The sequence below is a fragment of the Saccopteryx bilineata genome, chromosome 11 (genome assembly GCF_036850765.1).
Source record: "Saccopteryx bilineata isolate mSacBil1 chromosome 11, mSacBil1_pri_phased_curated, whole genome shotgun sequence".
Lineage (NCBI taxonomy): Eukaryota > Metazoa > Chordata > Mammalia > Chiroptera > Emballonuridae > Saccopteryx > Saccopteryx bilineata.
This window is the reverse complement of record NC_089500.1, coordinates 20,813,928-20,834,205: the sequence shown is the minus strand read 5'-3', so window position 1 is coordinate 20,834,205 and position 20,278 is coordinate 20,813,928. Positions and strand designations below refer to the sequence as shown.

The window sequence follows — 20,278 nt, the reverse complement described above, 5'->3', positions numbered from 1 at the left end:
AACTCTGTGCTGGCTTGTCACTGAATTCTGTCTTGCGAGCAGCCCAGAACCCACAGTAGGTCACGGACCCTAGGGTCCCTGGACCCACTACTTGCATTATTAGTGTATGATGTTTTTTAGTGGAATTATATTTAACAAAGAAAATAATTAGTTCTAGATAACACTGTAGTTTCAGAACATCATGATTTCTTTAAAATAACGAATTAAAATTCAAAGCTAAAACAGAACATCAAAAAGATAATTTAAAGAGATAGCACATCTAAAAATAATAAAATGAAAACTAAACTCAGAAAAATATTTGAACAACAAATATTAATAGGCAAGGAAATAACTACTGTATTTATACAAGTATAGGACAAGAGAAGAAATTTCATTTGATTATGTAAGAGGACTAATCAGCTTCTCTAAATGCATAAGGTCAGACAATATACCTGTGGAACCAGATAACGAATAATGTGATAATACACAGTGCTTCTTTATGCTAAGGAACGCAGCATTATTAGGAAAGTAAGTTCTGCGGTGTTGGCTATTAGGATGCCTGTCAAATTTCCACATGTTGCAAACAAATAAGACCACATTACCCTCTGAGATGACTACTTATTCTTTTAATTTGTAAAGTTAAAGAACACTGATTTAATTGTGTGCATTCCCCAAGATGTTAAAAGCAGAGCTTTAAATTATGTGTTAAATTCAAATCTAGGATTTCAGCTACACCAGAGGTGAGTTAGTTAATAAATAATTTTAAGAGGTCATTGTACTGTTTGGGTAGCAGAACAAAACCACCACCATTTTGACTGTAAAAGATATTGCAAATTAAAGCCAAATGGATTTGGTTCCCTTAAAGAAAATATGCATAAGGGAGTTACATTCTCAAGTCTGTAATGCCTCTTAGTTTGTGCCCTGATTCTAGCTCAAAGTGGATCACCTTTCAGTGGAACCACAAACAGGTTACTATATCATTACTATATTCTCAGAAGTAAGGGCGGGACTAGAAAATCAGACAGGGAAGGTAAAATAAAATTTCTCTAGACCACAGTAACAGGAAATATCACAAACTCTTACCATAGTCATACCAACAGTCATGCAAAATTAGGTAGCCTGGATACCTCTCGCATTTGCTGCTTAGCTCTGACACAGAAATCAGGGAACAGTGATTCTTGAGAAGGAATATTTTAAAACTAATGAAAATCAAAGCTATTTTATTTCCTTTAAACTAGATGATCACAACACACTACTTCAGTATCTTGCCTGCTGAGTAATGTATTGTTACGCAAAACAAGAAAACAACAAGAATTAAAAACCCACAGAACAGATGACTGCGCAATGTTTTACTGACCAGTATTTAATCCACAGTGATGCTCTCTAACTTGACCATTTAAGGACAGTAAAAGGAATCCAGAGACTATCCTACAATCAGTTAAACTATGAAAAATATTCTCCAGACGCATTTTTATTACTGAATGCTTAGAAATAAATTTACCTGCAGCTACTTATTCAGTGGTTTTAAATTATTTGTTAACCCCCCCATTTTTAACTTTCTGACTTTTTACAGTAAAGATATTAAAATATCATTGCATACAGTTACATCACTATCTTTAAATGTGATTTTGTAAGTTTAGAACTAAAGGCTATTACATGAATCCTACAAGTTGGGACCCACCTTAATAAGACATAAATTGCTCTTTCTGGCCAGATTCCTATACTCAGTAGCTCATTGCTCTCCTTTTCCCTTTTCCCAGTGGTAAGTAAAATGTAAAACTTATCTTCTGGGTTATAGCGAAAATCTACATATGCTTACTTTGTGAAATCTAGTTAAAAACTGTTTAGGAATAGTTTGTAAACACTCCGACTTTGAGAAGAAAAAGAACCAAACCTCTATAAAAAATTAAAACCAAACTTAGACATTTAGGATACAACATTATGAACTTTTATAAGAATTAGTGTTTTATTTTTATTTATTTATTTACTTTTGTGGCAGTGATAGAGAGGACAGAGAGAGGGACAGACAGACAGGAAGGGAGAGAGATGAGAAGCATCAATTCTTCATTGCGGCACCTTAGTTGTTCATTGATTGCTTTCTCATATGTGCCTTGACTGGGGGACTACAGCAGACCGAGTGACCCCTAGCCCAAGCTTTGACCTTGGGCTCAAGCTAGCGACCTTGGGCTTCAAGCCAGCAACCTTTGGGCTCAAGACAGCGACCAGGGGTCATGTCTATGATCCCACGCTCATGCTGGCAAACTTGGGGTTTCGAATGTGGGACCTCCGTCTCCCAGTCTGACAGTCTATCCACTGCGCCACCGCCTGGTCAGGCTAGTGTGTTTTTTTATAAGACATTGCATGTTTTAAGAGTAGAAACAAGACTAAATGGTACATATAGAATTTAGAAAACCAAAAAAATGCAGTTTTTCTTTTGTTTCTACAGTCTACATTTCAATTTTTAATTTTAGCTAGTTTTTAAAAACTATCTTCAAGTAAAATTGTGAGTAGAGAATAGAAGTTTAAGAATTTAAACACAAATATTTAAAATGTGTAATCATCAAATAATATCAGGCTTATAGTTGGCTCTTAGATGGGTTGAAATTATTTTAAGGGCAAAGTTACTTAATAAAATCATGATATTAGTAAAAGGCTTCTTGGGAGGCAATACAAGGTGAAAGTGTGGCTTTTCTATCCAGAATGTTTGGGTTTCAATATTGGCTTCAGTGTCTTCTAGCAAGGTTTTAAATCACTCTGTGTATCCAGTTTCTTCATCTATAATATGGGGTAATGGTATTAACTATCTCACAGAGTTGCTTTGAGGATTAAAACAAAAAATAGTTAATGAGAAGAATGTCCATCACAGAGTAAGAGCTCAATAAATATTAGCTATTATCACCACTACTGGACAAAGAAAATATTTTGTGCATATGTTCTCTCTAATACACAGCCTTTAGGAAATCTATATAGTACATCTAAAGTTCATTAAAAAATTAATTTTTAACGAACTGCCCCTTATAGACAGCTAGTTTGTGGAAGTGTTGTGTAAAACAAGCGACCTCTTGGAACATGCACTTCTAGTTTAAGATCAATATAAGAATACACATGGAAAATGCCCAAGAAAATTAGTAACTCTTCAATTCCCACTCCAGCTAAAATCTGTGAGATAGAGATTTAAAAGGTAACAGGATTGAACTGAAATTTTAAACTCTAGAAACGTGAAATTAAAAAAAAAAAAAGTAGCTATCTGTTGAGAATAATTCCTTAGGCACATGTATGGGAGATGAATTTATCTCACTTTATAAAGCTGTGACATTAAATAAGATGAAACTTTGATCACAGCAGGGACTCCAGAAACTTGGATTCTACTTCCAACTTGTGCAATCTTTGCCAAACCATTTCAGTTCTATTGTCTTCTGCTTCCTCGTCTTCTGTAAGCTAGAAATAAATCATTTTGTTGTCTACTTCAGAGAGACAGGATTAGAGTAAATGCTATTCCCACTTTGACCAAATTGAAAAGGATTTACCTTTCTCATCCTGAGCCTGATGATTTAGTTACTTAGTGCTAGTAGGTGAAACACTGACTTCTGATTCACATCACCGCCTATTTAAATTCTGGAAGTCAAATAAATGTAAGGGCTGGCATTATGACGTGCCAAGGCATGGGGAGTGGGTGGAATCACTTTTCTTCCATATACGGGAAACCCTGTATGTTTAAGTCTGTTAGACATTTAGTAACCAAGAATATTCCTATAATACGCAGTTATGCAAGTCTGCATGTCTGAATATGTACATGAAATTCCCTGCAAATGAGAGCCCTAGGGGAAGAGCCTCCAGTTGGGGGAATTTTGTATCCATTCCAGATCCTCCATATGTAATCTAAACAGCATGAGAAAATTTTATTTTGTTATTTAGGGCGTTCATCTTCAAAACTTTGGTTTCTCCTACACAATACCAATAGGCACATCAACTAAGACTTGAGTACCTCCTTTACCAATGAAATCTACACTTAAGAGCATTTGGTGGAAGAAAGATCTATTACCATTTTTTGGGATCAAATAAGAATTTCATATTGTTGTTTCTTCAGATTCTATCACTTCTTTCTTATTTTGTTTCCATATGCTGAAATTCTCACGACATCTTTTTGGCAGATTAAAATTTTAATTAATAAGTATCTTTTGTTATATGTATTTTGTTGATTTAATCTAAGTTTCTTCCCTTTGGACAATAAGTGGACAATACAACTTAATGACAGTTCAGTGCAGATCACCAAGGCAGGCTAGTGCAATATTTATTTTGAGTAGGGTTTTAATGTTACTGTTGGTCTTCAATAAGTCTTACTCTTACAAGTAACACACTGAAAATATTTTACTAAGTGCCAATTGGGGATAGTATAATAAATGTATATTCTTCTCTACTAGGAAATTTTGAATTTAAAAAAAGTTCAATAAAATGTGTAGTACATACAGTGATATACCTTCTTAATTCTTTCCTACATCTCTAAAACTTTATTCTGTTACTACTATTACAGTCACTAGCTTCTGTAATTTATGGATGCCAACAGAAACCCTTTGGGGTGGGGTGGGGGGGCAAGGTTATTAGAGCTACACTGTTATCAAACTATTTTTCCAGTACTGGGTTTAAATGTTAGGAGGCAAAACTTAATGAAAAATTATATTACTTTTCCCTCTGAATTTCTTCTGCTTAGAGTACCCAGAGAAAAATGTTAATTTTGTATTTTTATGAGGCACCTTTCAAAGCACGTTGATGTTGCTTTGGTGGTCATGGTTGACCATAGAAATCTAAAAAGTGTAGAAAATTTGTAAAAAATATATGTGTGTGTGTGTGTGTGTGTGTGTGTGTGTGTGTGTATATATATATATATATAGTGACAGAGACAGACAGAGGGACAGATAGGGACAGACAGGAAGGGAGAGAGATGAGAAGCACCAATTCTTCGTTGCGGCACCTTAGTTGTCCATCGATTGTTTTCTCATATGTGCCCTGACCAGAGGGCCACAGCAGCCCAAGTGACCCCTTGCTCAAGCCAGAGACCCTGGGTTCAAGCTGGTGAGCTGTGCTCAAACCAGATGAGCCCGTGCTCAAGTGACCTCAGGGTTTTGAACCTGGGTTCCTCTGCGTCCCAGTCCAATGCTCCATCCACTGCACCACTGCCTGGTCAGGCTGTAAAATATTTAACTGAGAGACAAAAGCAATGCAATTCTGCATATGCAAGAAGAATTACAGAGTATTCCTTTGCCAGGCAGTTTTACTACAGACTGATGGAAACTATAACCAGAATACTTCACTATCTAATGATGCCATCTTGAATGCTATTTTTTTTTTTTTTTGTATTTTTCTGAAGTTGGAAACGGGGAGGCAGTCAGACAGACTCCCACATGCACCCGACCGGGATCCACCCGGCACGCCCATCAGGGGGCAATGCTCTGCCCATCCGAGGCGTCGCTCTGTTGCAACCAGAGCCATTCTAGCGCCTGAGGCAGAGGCCATGGAGTCATCCTCAGTGCCCGGGCCAACTTTGCTCCAATGGAGCCTTGGCTGTGGGAGGGGAAGAGAGAGACAGAGAGGAAGGAGAGGGGGAGGGGTGGAGAAGCAGATGGGCACTTTTCCTGTGTGCCCTGGCCAGGAATCAAACCCGGGACTCCTGCATGCCAGGCCAACGCTCTACCACTGAGCCAACTGGCCAGGGCCTTGAATGCTATTTTGAAGATGTGGTAGCATTTTAACAGTATTACCATCTCTCAGCTCCTGGTCAAGTAATCTCTGAAGAAGCAGTCGTTATTAGACTAAGTAATCCTGCAAAAAATTAATTGTAATAAACTAAAACAATTCATTCTCAGCAAATATAAGTACCTACTGTGTATATAAGTATTGTATTAGGTGTGAGGGATTTGTGGATTAAAAAGCACACATTTTTTGCCTTACAGTTTATTCTAAGAGACAGAAAAAGAAAGAACGTATGTGAGATAAAACATAATATTAAGTATAACAATAGATTTGGGGACAACGGAAACTAGTCTGAGGAAGTAACAAGTGTAAGAAATATATAGTAGGGAAAAGAACAAGCTAGACAGCAGAGAACATGTAAAAAGCCCTAAGAAGGAAAAGGGGTCAGCAAATCCTGGAAAAGAAAAGATAACTGGTGATCTAGAGCACGTCCTGCGCTGAGGGCAGAGGGAGCCATGGAAGGGTTTTAAGCAGGAAGAGACGATCTGACTTCGGTTATTTGAAGATGCCTGTGAGAGTGGGAGTGAGCAGACTGGAGGCGGGGGAACCAGATGGGAGGTTTTCACAGTCTAGGTATAAGCTAAGGATGATTTGAGCGAGAGGAGCTGGCAATGGGGACAGAGAAAAGAGGCGAGATCCCACTTACATTTTGGATAGTGAAATGGACGGAGTGAGGATGAATGTAGGGGTGAGGGAAAGAAAATGTTGATTCTCATATGATGAGCACAGGCAATCCGATGGACAGAGACTACATTCCTGAGATGGAGGAGACGAAGAGAAAAGGTTTGTGGAGAAAGGCTAAGAGTTCACCTGAAAGATGAAGCATGTGAGAGGTCTGAGTGGTGACATTAACATGAAGGTAAATGACAGTAGCTGACAATATGGGGCTGGAACTCAGAATTTCAACTGGAGTTACCGGTTTGGGAAGTACTGGCACAGGGTGACATGTAAAGTCACAGAAAGAGATGAAAATGCCTAAGCTAAACATTTAAGTCAAAAGAGAGAAGGACTGGCCCTGGCAGGGTGGCTCAGTGGATACAGCAGTGACCCAGCGCACCCAGTCAGGGCACATATGAAAAACAGTCAATGAATGCACAACTAAGTGAAACAATGAGCTCTTGCTTCTCTCTCTCTCTCTCTCTCTCTCTCCCCCCCCCCCCCTTCTGCCTCCCTCTCTCCTCCTTCTCTGTCTCAAATAAATGGAAAATTAAAAAAAAAAGGAAAGAGAGATGAGGATCTTAGGACCAAGCTTTAAGGAATTCTAATATTTAAAACAATTGAGGCCAAAAAAGAAATGGAAAAAGGTGGGAAGAAAGACAATACTCTGTCACACATGCCAAGAGAAGGGGACGGGGCAAAACTGTCCACCTCATCTCTGAGACTGAGGAAAGATGGTGACTAGGTGTGTCAAGCTTTGCCCTTCTCTCTGCTACAGAACACACAGCCACGATTCATCCCTATAATTCTTGAGGGGAAAAAAATCCCAAATCCCCAAATCAGAAAACATGCTGTTAACAAAAGTGATTTTAAAAAAAATTGCCTATTGTTTATTTTTCCTAACTTTTCTGAGCTGAAGTTACCCATCCTATTTTGACTTATCCAGCACTGAGTACTAATGTAGTAAATCTTAAGACTGAACACATTACAGAAAATGGACTAAACTGGATGACAGAATTGAGCAGTGAATCTGTAATTCAAAAGGAAACCATAATGGTTTAAGCGGGATAATACATTTCATTTCATGTCACTGAAGAGGCACAGAAATCAATAAAGCACAGAGCCACAACAGAAATTATTAAGACAGTATCACATGAAAAATTATTACTATGGCTTCAAATATTTATTCAGTACAGATTTAGTGAGTGGCATGTACTATGACAAGACTGTTCTAGCAATTTTTAAAAACTCTTTTGAGGAAACTCATTAGAACACTGTTAGTTTAGACTAAAGATGCACTCCTTTTAAAGAAATAAAACGGCACCCAATGTAATTTGTTAAACCACAGGATTTAAAAGATGTACCAAATAGGTAAAAACACTCCTAAATTTGAAAGTGCTACAGTTTAGGTACAGAAATGACTTAATGTTGTACTCAGAATTATAAATCTATTCAGTTAAAAAGGAAAAAAAAAAAAGAATTTATACATATTCTAAAGTAAGCCATGGGAGAAATCTCCTGTGATCACAGATCAGGGGACTCCTGTTTATTCCATACACCATTTCAGCTCTTTGCCAATTAATAAAATAACACTACATTATGTTGGCAGGGGTAAAAAAGCCACAAACATACATTTAACTTGGGCAGTGAATGGAGGATAAAGAAAAAGAGGAAAAACTTATCATTTAAGTTTGTATAATGTTTTTAAATGCCTCAAAAATAAACTTAAAATGATTAAAAAGTATATCATGCATATTTAACTAATACTCCACAACATTTTCATACATTATCTAGCTCTTGTCCATTTGAATATAATTTTATACAGTTTTTAATAGCCTTAATTTTATTTTTCACTTAACATATCAAATGTTTTCCATATTTCTACTTATATTTTTCTTTATAGTAGTTTTTACTGATTTTGAGAGGGAAGGAGGGAGGGAGAGAGAGAGCGAGAGGGAGAGAGAGAGAGAGAGAAGGGGGGAGGGGCAGGAGCATCAACTCCCACATGCACCTTGACCAGGCAAGCCCGGGACTTCAAACCAGTGACCTCAGCGTTCCAGGTCTACGCTTTACCCACTGCGCCACCACAGGTCAGGATCTTTCTAATATTTTTAATGGCTGTTTGCTATTCCATTGAGTTGACAAATTACAGTTTACTTGACCATTCCCTTATTTTATTCCTAAATAAAATTTCCTTAAGTTCTTTCTCTATAATAAATTCCAAGATATTAATATTTTGAAGCCTTTTGATAGCTATTTCTTTATAACAATCTACTGTTTTCCCCATTCTTTATCTTACATGTGGGCTTACCAGCACAGGTTTTTGTCTCTTTTATAAGAGTTCTATGTAATGTTCTAACTAAATTAGTTGCATGTAAACTCTCAATTTAAGGGCACCTTTTTCTACTTTTGTCTTCTGAAGAGAAGAGCCATAATTTTTGATAGATTCTTCAAGAGTTCTATGTCCTCCACCTGCTTAATTTTATAAGGAAAACATACTGTTTAAAATAATATGTTAGAAAATAACTGTAAAACATTGCCAATGGTCTTTCTCAGCTTCCTAGCATCAGGTAGCAACAAACTAAAACCCTGAGTTAAGAGTAACTCAAAATAAGCAGTACCACTAAACGAGAATCATCTCAACACTAAACTTCTCCTTGATTTCTCCTGTCTCAGGCCCAATTAAAACAATATTAAAAAACCAATATTAGCACCTGTGCTTTTGACATCAGAAAAATATATAAATTAATTACTTAATAATAAAGAAAAACAGGTATGTTCTTTCATGGATCTCACATAAAACTTATTCACCACTCCTCCCTGAAACCTAAGAAAGCAGGACTTAAAGCTGGACACAGGCCCTGGCCGGGTGGCCCAGTGGAGAGAGTGTAGTCCTGGCATGCCACGGTCGCGGGTCAGATCCCCAGGCAGGGCACGTATGAGAAGCAACCACTGAGTGTACAACTAAATGGAACAACCAAGTGGAACGAGTGGATGCTTCTCTCCCTTCTGCTCTCTTTCTTTCTCTCTCTCTTTTTCTCTCAAGTCAAAGGAAAAAGTGTTTTAAAAATCTGGACATAATGATCTAGGCAGTCAAAGCATTTGACTTAATGTATATAGTTACTAGTAATGTTAAACTTCTCAAACGCTCACTCAAAATTCTAAATTTGATTTTTATAGACATGAGTTCTCAGGTTAGTAATCTGAGAGGGATCTCAGTGCTCCTAAAGGTAAAAAAGAGAAGCCACCAGGTCTGCTGGGCTTACAGCCTTAGGAGTATGACTCTACAGAGAAAGATGAACAAAATCAACATACCAGATTTAAGTGAGAATAAACGTAAAGCCCTGCAATGAGGCTCAAATAATTAAACGTACAAGTCTAGGGAGATGTGTGTTCCTGTGAAAAGGGCTTGGGAATTTTTCTTTAGCCAAGGTATACCTAGCCTCATAAAGCAGTGAGGTGTCTTAGGACAACTACAGTATAACTTATAACTATAATTTATGATTTATGTAGTTTAAATTAATTTATTTTTATTTTATTTTTTTACAGAGACAGAGATAGAGTCAGAGAGAGGAATAGACAGGGACAGACAGGAACGGAGAGAGATGAGGAGCATCAATCATCAGTTTTTCGTTGTGGTGCTTTAGTTGTTCATTGATTGCTTTCTCATATGTGCCTTGACCGGGGGGGGGGGGGGGGCTACAGCAGACCGAGTAACCCCTTGCTCCAGCCAGCGACCTTGGGTCCAAGCTGGCAATGGTCTCGAACCTGGGTCCTCCTCATCCCAGTCCGACGCTCTATCCACTGCGCCACAGCATGGTCAGGCTATGTAGTTTTAATTTATAAAGGTCAATATTATAAAGTACAACTGAAGTATAATATCCACTTCTGGATACTAAATTTTATGATGGGTGCTGACAGATACAGATCATCCAGGAAGATAAGAAAAAGACTAACCTAAAAATCATGTTTCAGGAATGGTTCAAGTAATACCTGGCTATTTAAAAAAGCTAAAGAAAAAAGATTATGGGAAGTCATGACATAAGTCTTTAAAAAGCTGAAGGGCTCTCATAAGCAGCAAAGCTTATATATTTGTGCGTTTCCCTCAAGCAGAGCCAGACCAGTATGTGAAAGTCATCGACAGGAGGACTTGTATGACAATCTTTCCAACAATGAAACAGCAAGAACTCCACTGCCTCCTGCGGTGGGAAGCGCCCAGCAGCTGTCAGGGAGGCTGTATTAAGAGTTCTCACATTGGAAAGAAGTTTACAGGCAAATGACCGAACTTTCTACCTATAGCAGTAATTCATGTTAGACTAACATGAAGTTCTTTCTAAAGGAATAAGCTTTTATTTCTCTGTATGATATTCTGCATAACGAAAAGCCATTTGAAATTGTGAAGTGAGTCTGTGATTACTCCTTTCAGATACTTGGCTTGGTTTGTTCTTCTGTGTACATAGCTGTTGAAAGAAAAATCTTTCAACTACAGGAACTAGATTACATTTGGCCATGTGTCACTGCACACGCAGGATGTTAGTCATTTGCAGATGAATGTGACACAGAGGTGATCAGATATTTCCTTTTATGCAAATCACACCCACATTCTGAGGTCTGTCCCAAATGGAAGAGAGTTCTGTAGCTGTCCCAGATTGCAAGTGGTGGGAGTGGGAAGGGAAGCCCATGGGGGAGGAGAAGAGGCCTGAGCTCCTGAGCCCATCTCTCCAACCACTGGGCCTTATTTCTTCTATGCTGTTGAAGAAAAGTGGACAGGGCCTGGCAGAATATGGAGGCCAAGAGACAGCATATCTGGTGCAAAAGCTCTGGAATGAGGTGAGAGAAGACAGGAGACTGTCAGAGACAGGACAGGCTTGCAAGGGGACTTGAAAAACTCTATTTTCTTAGCCACTTATCTGGGCCTGACCTTTTCTTACAGATGCACCCTAGAGGCTCGCTTCTCAGTCCTGAAAAGAAGGCCTTCGTACTGAAACCCACCCTTTGGAGAGTGAATACCTTAAAGCTCAGCTGAGATACTGAATGAACCACCACCTGGGGAAGAGAAAGCAACCAGTGTGGGCAAGGGCTGAGGGGTCCAAGACCGGTGCTAAAGGAGGACGTGGAGAACAGGAAAGATACGCTGTGCTGACTCTGAAACTGAGTGTCCACTTAACTCTGCCAGGAGTTAGGTGACAGGGCTGAGACTCGGACTTCTTTGGCCACATGGCGTCTTCCTCTTTCCCCTTTCAACTTTCTACTTTTGTTCTCTCCTACTGTCTTCTTGCTCATTCACCTCCATTTCCTTTGGTCTTCCCAGTTGATCATCTATTTTTCTCTTCTGTCTGCTCCTGCAAGGTAAGGAGTGTGACTCCAGAGGAAAGCAGACAGTGGCCTCTGTCACAAATGGCAAAACTTGCTGCAACTAGTGTTAGTGAAGGTTAACCATGTGCCAGGCATGAAGCGCTGTAAGCTGTGTACTGAGGAATAGGCAGAGCGCCCACCCCCAGGAAGTGTACAGTCTGGGAAGCATAGACACGGTGCTCATGAAGATACACACAAAGAAAGAACAGAAGCCACACAGTGTGATGGTAACTGTAGGTGCTACTGGCTAGGCCACGGTGTCCAGCTACATGGCCAAACACTGGTCCAGATGTTGTTGTGATGGTATTCATGAATGTGATTAACACAATTATCCGACTTTATTTATTTTTGTTTTTTAATTTTTTTGAAGATTTTTATTGATTTTTTTATTTTTTATTTTTGAGAGAGAGAGAAAGGCAGTGGGGAGTGAGGAGCAGGAAGCATCAACTTGCAGCTGCTTGTTGTATGTGCTTTGACTGAACATGCCTGGGGTCTCGAACTGGCAACCTCAGCACTCCAAGTTGATGCCCTTATCCACTGTGCCACCACTGGTCAAGCTAGTCAGTTGACTAAGAGAAGAAGATTACCCTTTGTAATGTGAGTGAAGACCTTAGGAGCAAATACTGAGGTTTCCTGAGGAAGAAGGAATTCTGTCTCAAGACTATAACATAAAAATCCTGAGTTGCCAGCCTGTTGGCCACCCTGTGAATTTAGAATTTAAGACCACAACATCAACGATGACCTGAATTCCCAGCCTGCCCTACAGATTTGACTTGCCAGCCCTGACAATCACCAGAGCTAATTTTCTAAAATAAATCTCAACCACTCTCAACCTCTCTCTTCCTCCCCCTATACACACACACACACACACACACACACACACACACACACACACTTTCTCTCTTGGTTCTGTTTCTCTGGAGTACCCTAACATACTAGTAATCAAGGACAACATCAATTACAATGCCCACTTAAGAGGTTCAATGATTAGTATCAGCTCTCTCCATTCCTTGCAACCAGACAAGATCTATCTCCAATTCCTAAGAGTATTTACTTACCTGATATTCACTCACTTTGCATAAGAGTTGATTCTATTACTTTCACTTGCTTTTCTACCCCTTATTTTTTTATTTCTTAAAAATGTCTGTACCAATTCAATAAGACTCTGACCAACATCATTATGAGAGTCTTTAAAATTTCTCTGCTACCAAGAACATGCTCTGTCGCCTTAGCTGCTACACAGTCTTGTTTCACTCAGATATACTGAAGCTTCTGCATGTTTCTTCATGTGGAAAGATCTATTCTAATTTTAAATGTTTGCTCTTTCTAGAAGGTGGTCATGGAGTTTTTTCCTTCTTTTAGTCTTTTGGCAGTGAAGACAGTACCTTCAAACACAATATGAGTTAACAGTACTGTGCTAATATAAGTCATCTCTGATTTATAGAAAATGTGTGTTAAAAATGTCAACTGTGAACTACAAAGCAGCAATGTCATACTGCCCCTCTAGGTCGGAGCATGGTCCACACTAAACAGCTTATTCTTCTGACACTTGAGATTGATGGCTACCCTCTTTCTTACTACTCCTACCATTGTTATGCTTAATCTATAGTCATCCATGACACACTGCAACTCACTGACTTCATACCTGCGCTTTGTGTAAGTAAAATGAGTGAGAAATACAAAACCCCAATGGCTTATTTGTACTTTCTTATAAAATCAAACCTGCTCAGCTGAATATGCCTCTATCAAAACATGGGTGGACTCTCACAGCCAACAATCAGATGTGCTTGCAGAGTGAGAGAACTCAAAATTCATATGCAATTAATAGTAACTTTGTCTATTTCACATACAAACCAGAGCACCCCCAACTATAAATAGACCAAAAGATTTATGAATTAAACCAAAAGATTTCCAAATTGAACAAAGTATAGAAAAGTTCTCTCAAGTTTACAGGACAATTATGTGATTGGAAGATTTTCTCTCTCCCATGAAACATGACATAAAGTGTCTAAGACAATTGTAAGGAAACAAATCCCAGCCATTATTTTAAAGCATTATTTAGTATCATTTTAAATAGAAATTTCCTCTTTAATCACTTAATTGATATGTCCCATTAAAACATGCAATTACCAGTCACAGACAGCATGCAGCATGCAGTAAACGGACAGCAGAGGTTAATAACCTGGAAGCATAGGATCTGAGAATGTGAGAGCAAGTTAAAGACAAGAGCTCCTCTCCATTGTCACTGAGGCTTGAGAAGCAATGCTGAAGCGTAGAACAGTGAGAGTGGGGGAAATACAGTTTGTCCAACACATAAACATATCTCCACAAGTGGCGGCAGGTATAACTGAAAGACAAGGGTAAAAGAAGAAAAACAGAAAAAGAGTTTTCCTTTGAAAAATTAACATACTCAATGTCCTCAAAGCTTTGTATGTATTTTCACTAGTTGGTGCCCAAGGGGGGTGGGTTGGGGGACAACTGTTAAAAGAGAATATAAAAAAAGAAAAAAGAAAATGAACAACCTGATTTAAAAATGGGCAAAAGACCTAAACAGACACCTCACCAAAGATGATGTACAGATACCAAATAAGCATATGAAAAGATGTTCCACACCATAACCTATAAAGGAAATGCAAATCAAAACAATGAGATACGACCACACACTTATTAGAACGGCCAAAATCCAGAACATCAACAACACCAAATGCTGGTGAGGATGCGAGTAGCAGGAGCTCCTGTTCACTGCTGGCGGGAGTGCACAATGCTTACAGACACTTTGGAAGAGTTTTGGTTTTCTTATAAAACTGAATATACTCTCAACATATGACCCAGAAATCATGCTCCTCGGGCTTTACCCAAATAAACTGAAAACTTATGTTGACATAAAAACCTCCATACAAACGTTTATAACAGCTTTATTCATAACTGACGAACTTGTAAATAACCAAGATGTCCTTCAGTAGGCGAATGGGTCAATACGCTGTGGTACATCCACAAGATGGAATATTATCCAGTGCTACAGAGAAATGAGCTATCCAGCCATGAAAAGAACAGGGGAGCCTTAAATGCCTATTGCTCAGTAAATGAAGCTAGTCTGAAAAGCCTTCATGCTGCACGATTTCAACTCCATGACATTCTAGAACAGGCAAAACCACTGAGGCAGTAAAAAAATGAGGGCTTGGGCAGTGGGGAGGGAGGGTTGACTAGGCGGAGCACAAAGGATTTCTTAGGGAAGTACAGCTATTCTGCATGATACCATAAATGGTGGTTAGATGTCAGCACAAATTTTTCAAAACCATAGAATGTACAATGCCACGAGTGAACTCTAATGTAAACTATGGTCTTTGGGTGATAAGGATGTCTCAAGGTGGGTCATTGTAACAAATGTATCGCTTCTGGTGCAGGAAGTTGAGAGCAGGGAAGGCTGTGTGTAAGGGGAGGCAGGGGCTATTGGGAATTCTCTGTACTCTCTGCTTAATTTTGCTGTGAATCTAAAATGGCTCTTAAAGAAAACATCTATTTAAAAAGAAAAAGATATACTGACAGGGGGGAAAGTCTCAAACTATGATGATGTCTCTAGTTGGTGATGTGAGGTATCTTCTCATTACAGTGTTATATATATATTCCTGGAAGCTGGGCAATGGCACCATAGCAATACGGAAGACCACACGGTACAGAGACCATTAGGACTCGGCCCAGCCACAGCAGCTTCATAACAGTGGGCACTGGATATCTCTAAGCCTTAATTCCACAAACTGCAACACAGAAGTAAAAACTTTAAATTACTCCAAAATTTTATAGTAATATTATAAAACGTAAAATAATGAGAATTATTATTGGCAGGGCAATTTCACCATGCCACATTTCAGCCCACTTGAAAATAAGTGTGAAAGAGGAAAACACCAAATCAACCTCACAGGGTAAATCAACAAAACAGTGAACACATCAATGGCTATGCCTACACTAGTAGTCTCTGAGACCATGTCTAAAGAACCACACTAAAAGTGCACCAAGTTTCCAAGAGTCAGCAGGTGATTTTTAAAGTGTTGATCTCAAAATAAAACTAATAGACTGACAGATTTGAAATGGGCAAATTTCCACAAATGAACAATCTAATCATCCATTCAACCAACTAAGCAACCTAACTACTAATCAGCCAAGCAGTATCTACTATGCTCGACAACAAAGTCAGGGTGAGGAAGAAAATATACTCCTTACCTGTGTGAAGCTTACAAGACAGAAGGAAATATAGATATTAGACAATAACAAAATCCTAATAAAACTTCATAATTCCAAAATGTAATCAGCACTATACAAGGAAAGTACAGGGTGCTCTAAGAGGAGTAAAATGAAGATCTCCCAGAGATCTGGAGGTTGAGAAAGGGCTCTTGCAGTGTGAACTTTAAGCTGGCATCTTAATGAAGAATGAAAGTTGTCTAAATAAGGAGTGGGTGCTGGGGGAGGGGAAGGCGAATAAGCCAAAAATCTATTACAAGCATACTTAAATGTGGGAAGGAGAAATAAAAATTAATAACCTTCCTCTATTCAAAAAACAATTCGTTTTTAAAGATACAATGATTCCATTATAATAACGACCAAAAAAAGGTGCAATACCAAAGATATATGTAAATAGACTGAATAAATCTAAAAGATATATGTAAATAGACTGAAATAGGATAGGAACATAGTATAAGAGAAAGGTGGCCCTTTAAAACAATGTATCATGCCCTGGCCGGTTGGCTCAGTGGTTGAGCGTCAGCCTAGCGTGCAGAGGACCCGGGTTCGATTCCCGGCCAGGGCACACAGGAGAAGCGCCCATTTGCTTCTCCACCCCTCCACCGCGCTTTCCTCTCTGTCTCTCTCTTCCCCTCCCAGAGCCAAGGCTCCATTGGAGCAAAGATGGCCCGGGCGCTGGGGATGGCTCTGTGACCTCTACCTCAGGCACTAGAGTGGCTCTGGTTGCAACATGGCGATGCCCAGGATAGGCAGAGCGTCGCCCCCTGGTGGGCAGAGCATCGCCCCATGGTGGGCGTGCCGGGTGGATCCCGGTCGGGTGCATGCGGGAGTCTGTTTGACTGTCTCTCCCTGTTTCCAGCTTCAGAAAAATGAAAAAAAAAATAAATAAATAAAACAATGTATCAGGCCCTGGCTGGTTGGCTCAGTGGTAGAGTGTCGGCCTGGCATGCAGGAGTCCCGGGTTTGATTCCCAGCCAGGGCACACAGGAGAAGCGCCCATCTGCCTCTCTACCCCCCCCTTCCTCTCTGTCTCTCTCTTCTCCTCCCGCAGCCAAGGCTCCACTGGAGCAAAGTTGGCCCAAGCGCTGAGGATGGCTCTATGGCCTCTGCCTCAGGTGCTAGAATGGCTCTGGATGCAGCGGAGCAACGCCCCAGATGGGCAGAGCATCGCCCCCTGGTGGGCATACCGGGTGGATCCCGGTCGGGCGCATGTGGGAGTCTGTCTGACTGCCTCCCGTTTCCAGCTTCAGAAAAATACAAAATAAATAAATAAATAAATAAAGCAATATATCAGATAAATTATTCAATAAATGGTGTTAAGATTAATGGGTAGATAAGTAGAAAAATAGAGTTGACTATCTCACCTCTTTTTTTTTTTTTACACACTTAAGTTCTTGGTGATTAAAGGTACATCATGTCTATAAATTTATTCTCAAATGTTCCAGAAAATAGACACAATGATACAGCAAATATGGTAAAATTTTAATTTTAGGAATCTGAGTGAAAGATTAAAAAATCTTTACACGGCCCTGGCCGGTTGGCTCAGTGGTAGAGCGTTGGCCTAGCGTGCAGGAGTCCCGGGTTCGATTCCCGGCCAGGGCACACAGGAGAAGCGCCCATCTGCTTCTCCACACCTCCCCCTCTCCTTCCTCTCTGTCTCTCTCTTCCCCTCCCGCAGCCAAGACTCCATTGGAGCAAAGTTGGCCCAGGTGCTGAGGATGGCTCTGTGGCCTCTGCCTCAGGCACTCGGGTGGCTCTGGATGCAACAGAGCGATGCCCCAGATAGGCAGAGCATCGCCCCCTGGTGGGCATGCCGGGTGGATCCCGGTCGGGCGCATGTGGGAGTCTGTCTGACTGCCTCCCCGTTTCCAGCTTCGGAAAAATGAAAAAAAAAAAAAAAAAAAATCTTTACACTATTTTTACAAGTCTGCAATTTCAAGATAAAAGATTTTTTAAAAATATTAAGAACTCATTTAATCTTAATCTAAAACATAAAGAAAACAGAACTAGTCTTTTTGATATAGTAAATAATACCCATTTTAAGATTTAGTACTGAAATCTAGAGTCCCAAAATGTCATTCTGCTCTCTATTCTAAAAGCTTAGGATATCAGAAAAACTACAGCGTGGGAAATAAGCAAATGTGGTCTGGAGTTAGCCCATAAAAAACAGCACTTCATAAAAAATAAATCTCTTCAGTGCCTTCTTATATGAAGACATCCAAGGTTGTGCAATGTATAGTTCTGAAATGTTACTTGATATGGTTATGCTTCACCGAAGTCAAGTATGAAAATGTTCTTTCCTAGAGGAACATTTAAGTCTGCAAAAGACCCAGAAAACCACAAGCAAAAGAGTGATACTTAAAAAAAGGGACCCCAGAGTCAGGCTTCCAAATAATGTAGTTTATGGCAGTGACTATAATCTTCACACAACATCAGGGTGGCTAAGTCTTCTGTGGACCTGTATGAAATTTCTGGTGGACTGGTGCTGGTCCACAGGCTGGTGGTGGAAAACTACTGGTTTACAGCATTTTGATGATAAAATTTCAACATTTTCAGAGGAACTTTTTACTAATATATTTTCTTATTTATGTGTTTAACAAACTTTAAAAAAACAAAAATCCCAAGAGATGATGATAAGCAGGTTAAACTTTATGGGCTATCTAGAATATCCTGTGTATGCCTTTCCAATCCCCTATCGTTGTTTTTTGTTTTTGTTTGATTTTTTTTTGTAGAAAAGGCTTGTAACCAGATTCACCAGTTGATAAAAACCATCAAGAAATTAAATTAATAACAAATGTTTGGAACCTATATGAAGAAAATTATAAAAACTTACAATTGGGCATAAAAGGGGTCTTGAATAAATAAAGAGATGCCAGGTTCTGGATGAAAAGTTAAAATATAAAGGATGTCTTTAAGCTCCACAGATTTAAAATCCCAATAGAAATGTTTGATTTTCACAATGTAACTCTCTCATAGTGGTTCTAAATATCTTTTATTTAAGTGTCCATTTTAAGTACCAATAAAAGATATGGATCTCCTTACAGAAAAATGTACCAAGTCATATAAACACAAACTTTTATATAAAATTTCAAGATCCTCACAGGGCCCGTGAACCCATTCCTATTATCCCTATGTCCTACATTCATGAAGTACGAGTATTGGGATCCTGTGCAGAAGAAGAAATAAATTAAAGAGTCAAGAAGACTGAGAAGGTATAATCAGGAGGAATCTAACCTTATGTTATTAAAATACGTAAGAATATCACAATAGTAGTGAATGGTACTAGAAGAAAAATAGACATATATTTCTGCTTGAATAAAACATAATGCCATTCACTGAGGCAGGGAACAGGAAAGAGGATCAAGGAGGGGTGGGAAAGGACAAGATTTGCATATTAGACATGCTGAGTTTGAGATGACTCTGAGCCACTGAAAAGATTATCAAATATCTGACTAGGCAAAATTGTCTCAGAGGTCTATAGATAGGTGTGGCCTAGAGCTGTGTGTTGAATAGGCCGCAATGGCTGAGATCACCAACAAAAGGAGTCGAGAGAGAAGGGGGTCTAGGAGTGACCTTGAGAAAGGTCAACATTTCATAGTTTCATAAATTTAGATAGGGGAAGATATACCTGCACAGAACTTTTGAGGAGTGGCCAAAAAATACATAAAAGAAGAAGAACCAAGAAGAGACTCTTTTGAGGAAAGAGTAGTTAACAGTGTTAAACACAATTAAAAGGGCAAACAAAATGGAAAATGAACATTGGGTTTAGCAATATGGAAGTCATCAGTGACCAAGAGTCTTTTTTGTTGGAAACATCAAAAAATATCATTCATTAAAACACAACCACACATAGAAGACTTATCTTTAATCCCACTGATTGGCTCATTTACATGTATTAAATATAATTAAGTTTCCAGGAGAGATTCTGTAAACCAAAAAATATATTAAATAGCACACACTCACACCCACACATACACTTTTCAAAGTATAAAACGTCCATTACAATGTGGATATCTAATGCTCTCCAAGAAAATGAGCACAGGAAAATCTGGGCTGAAAGTCAGGAAACTACACAACAGTGGTGGAAGCACAACACTGAATCATTTAACTCACTGGCAGCAGAAGCCATTTTTCCTGGAGCTTCATGCATTGCCAGCAATGAAGACCCTGGGAATCTCCAGTATAAAGGATTAACAGACTGGACAAAGCACTGGAAAATACATTGAAAGGAACAATCCAGTACTTGCTCAGAAGGGATGAAATGACTAATATCAAACCACCAGATCTAGAAAGTAATAGCAAT

The 20,278-nt window shown here is 39.2% G+C and overlaps 1 protein-coding gene across 3 annotated transcripts in view; it reads right to left on the bottom strand.

Moving 5' to 3' along the window:
- DYM (dymeclin) overlaps nt 1-20,278 on the bottom strand; it is a 306,792-nt gene that overhangs the window by 115,139 nt on the left and 171,375 nt on the right. For 2 of the 3 annotated variants that reach the window (XM_066246552.1, XM_066246551.1), the window contains exon 14: nt 13,922-14,086. The exons of the other annotated variant lie outside the window; for it this stretch is intronic. In XM_066246552.1, the coding sequence (XP_066102649.1) occupies nt 13,922-14,086 (165 nt within the window). The remainder of the gene's footprint in view (nt 1-13,921; nt 14,087-20,278) is intronic. 3 annotated transcript variants of the gene reach the window in all.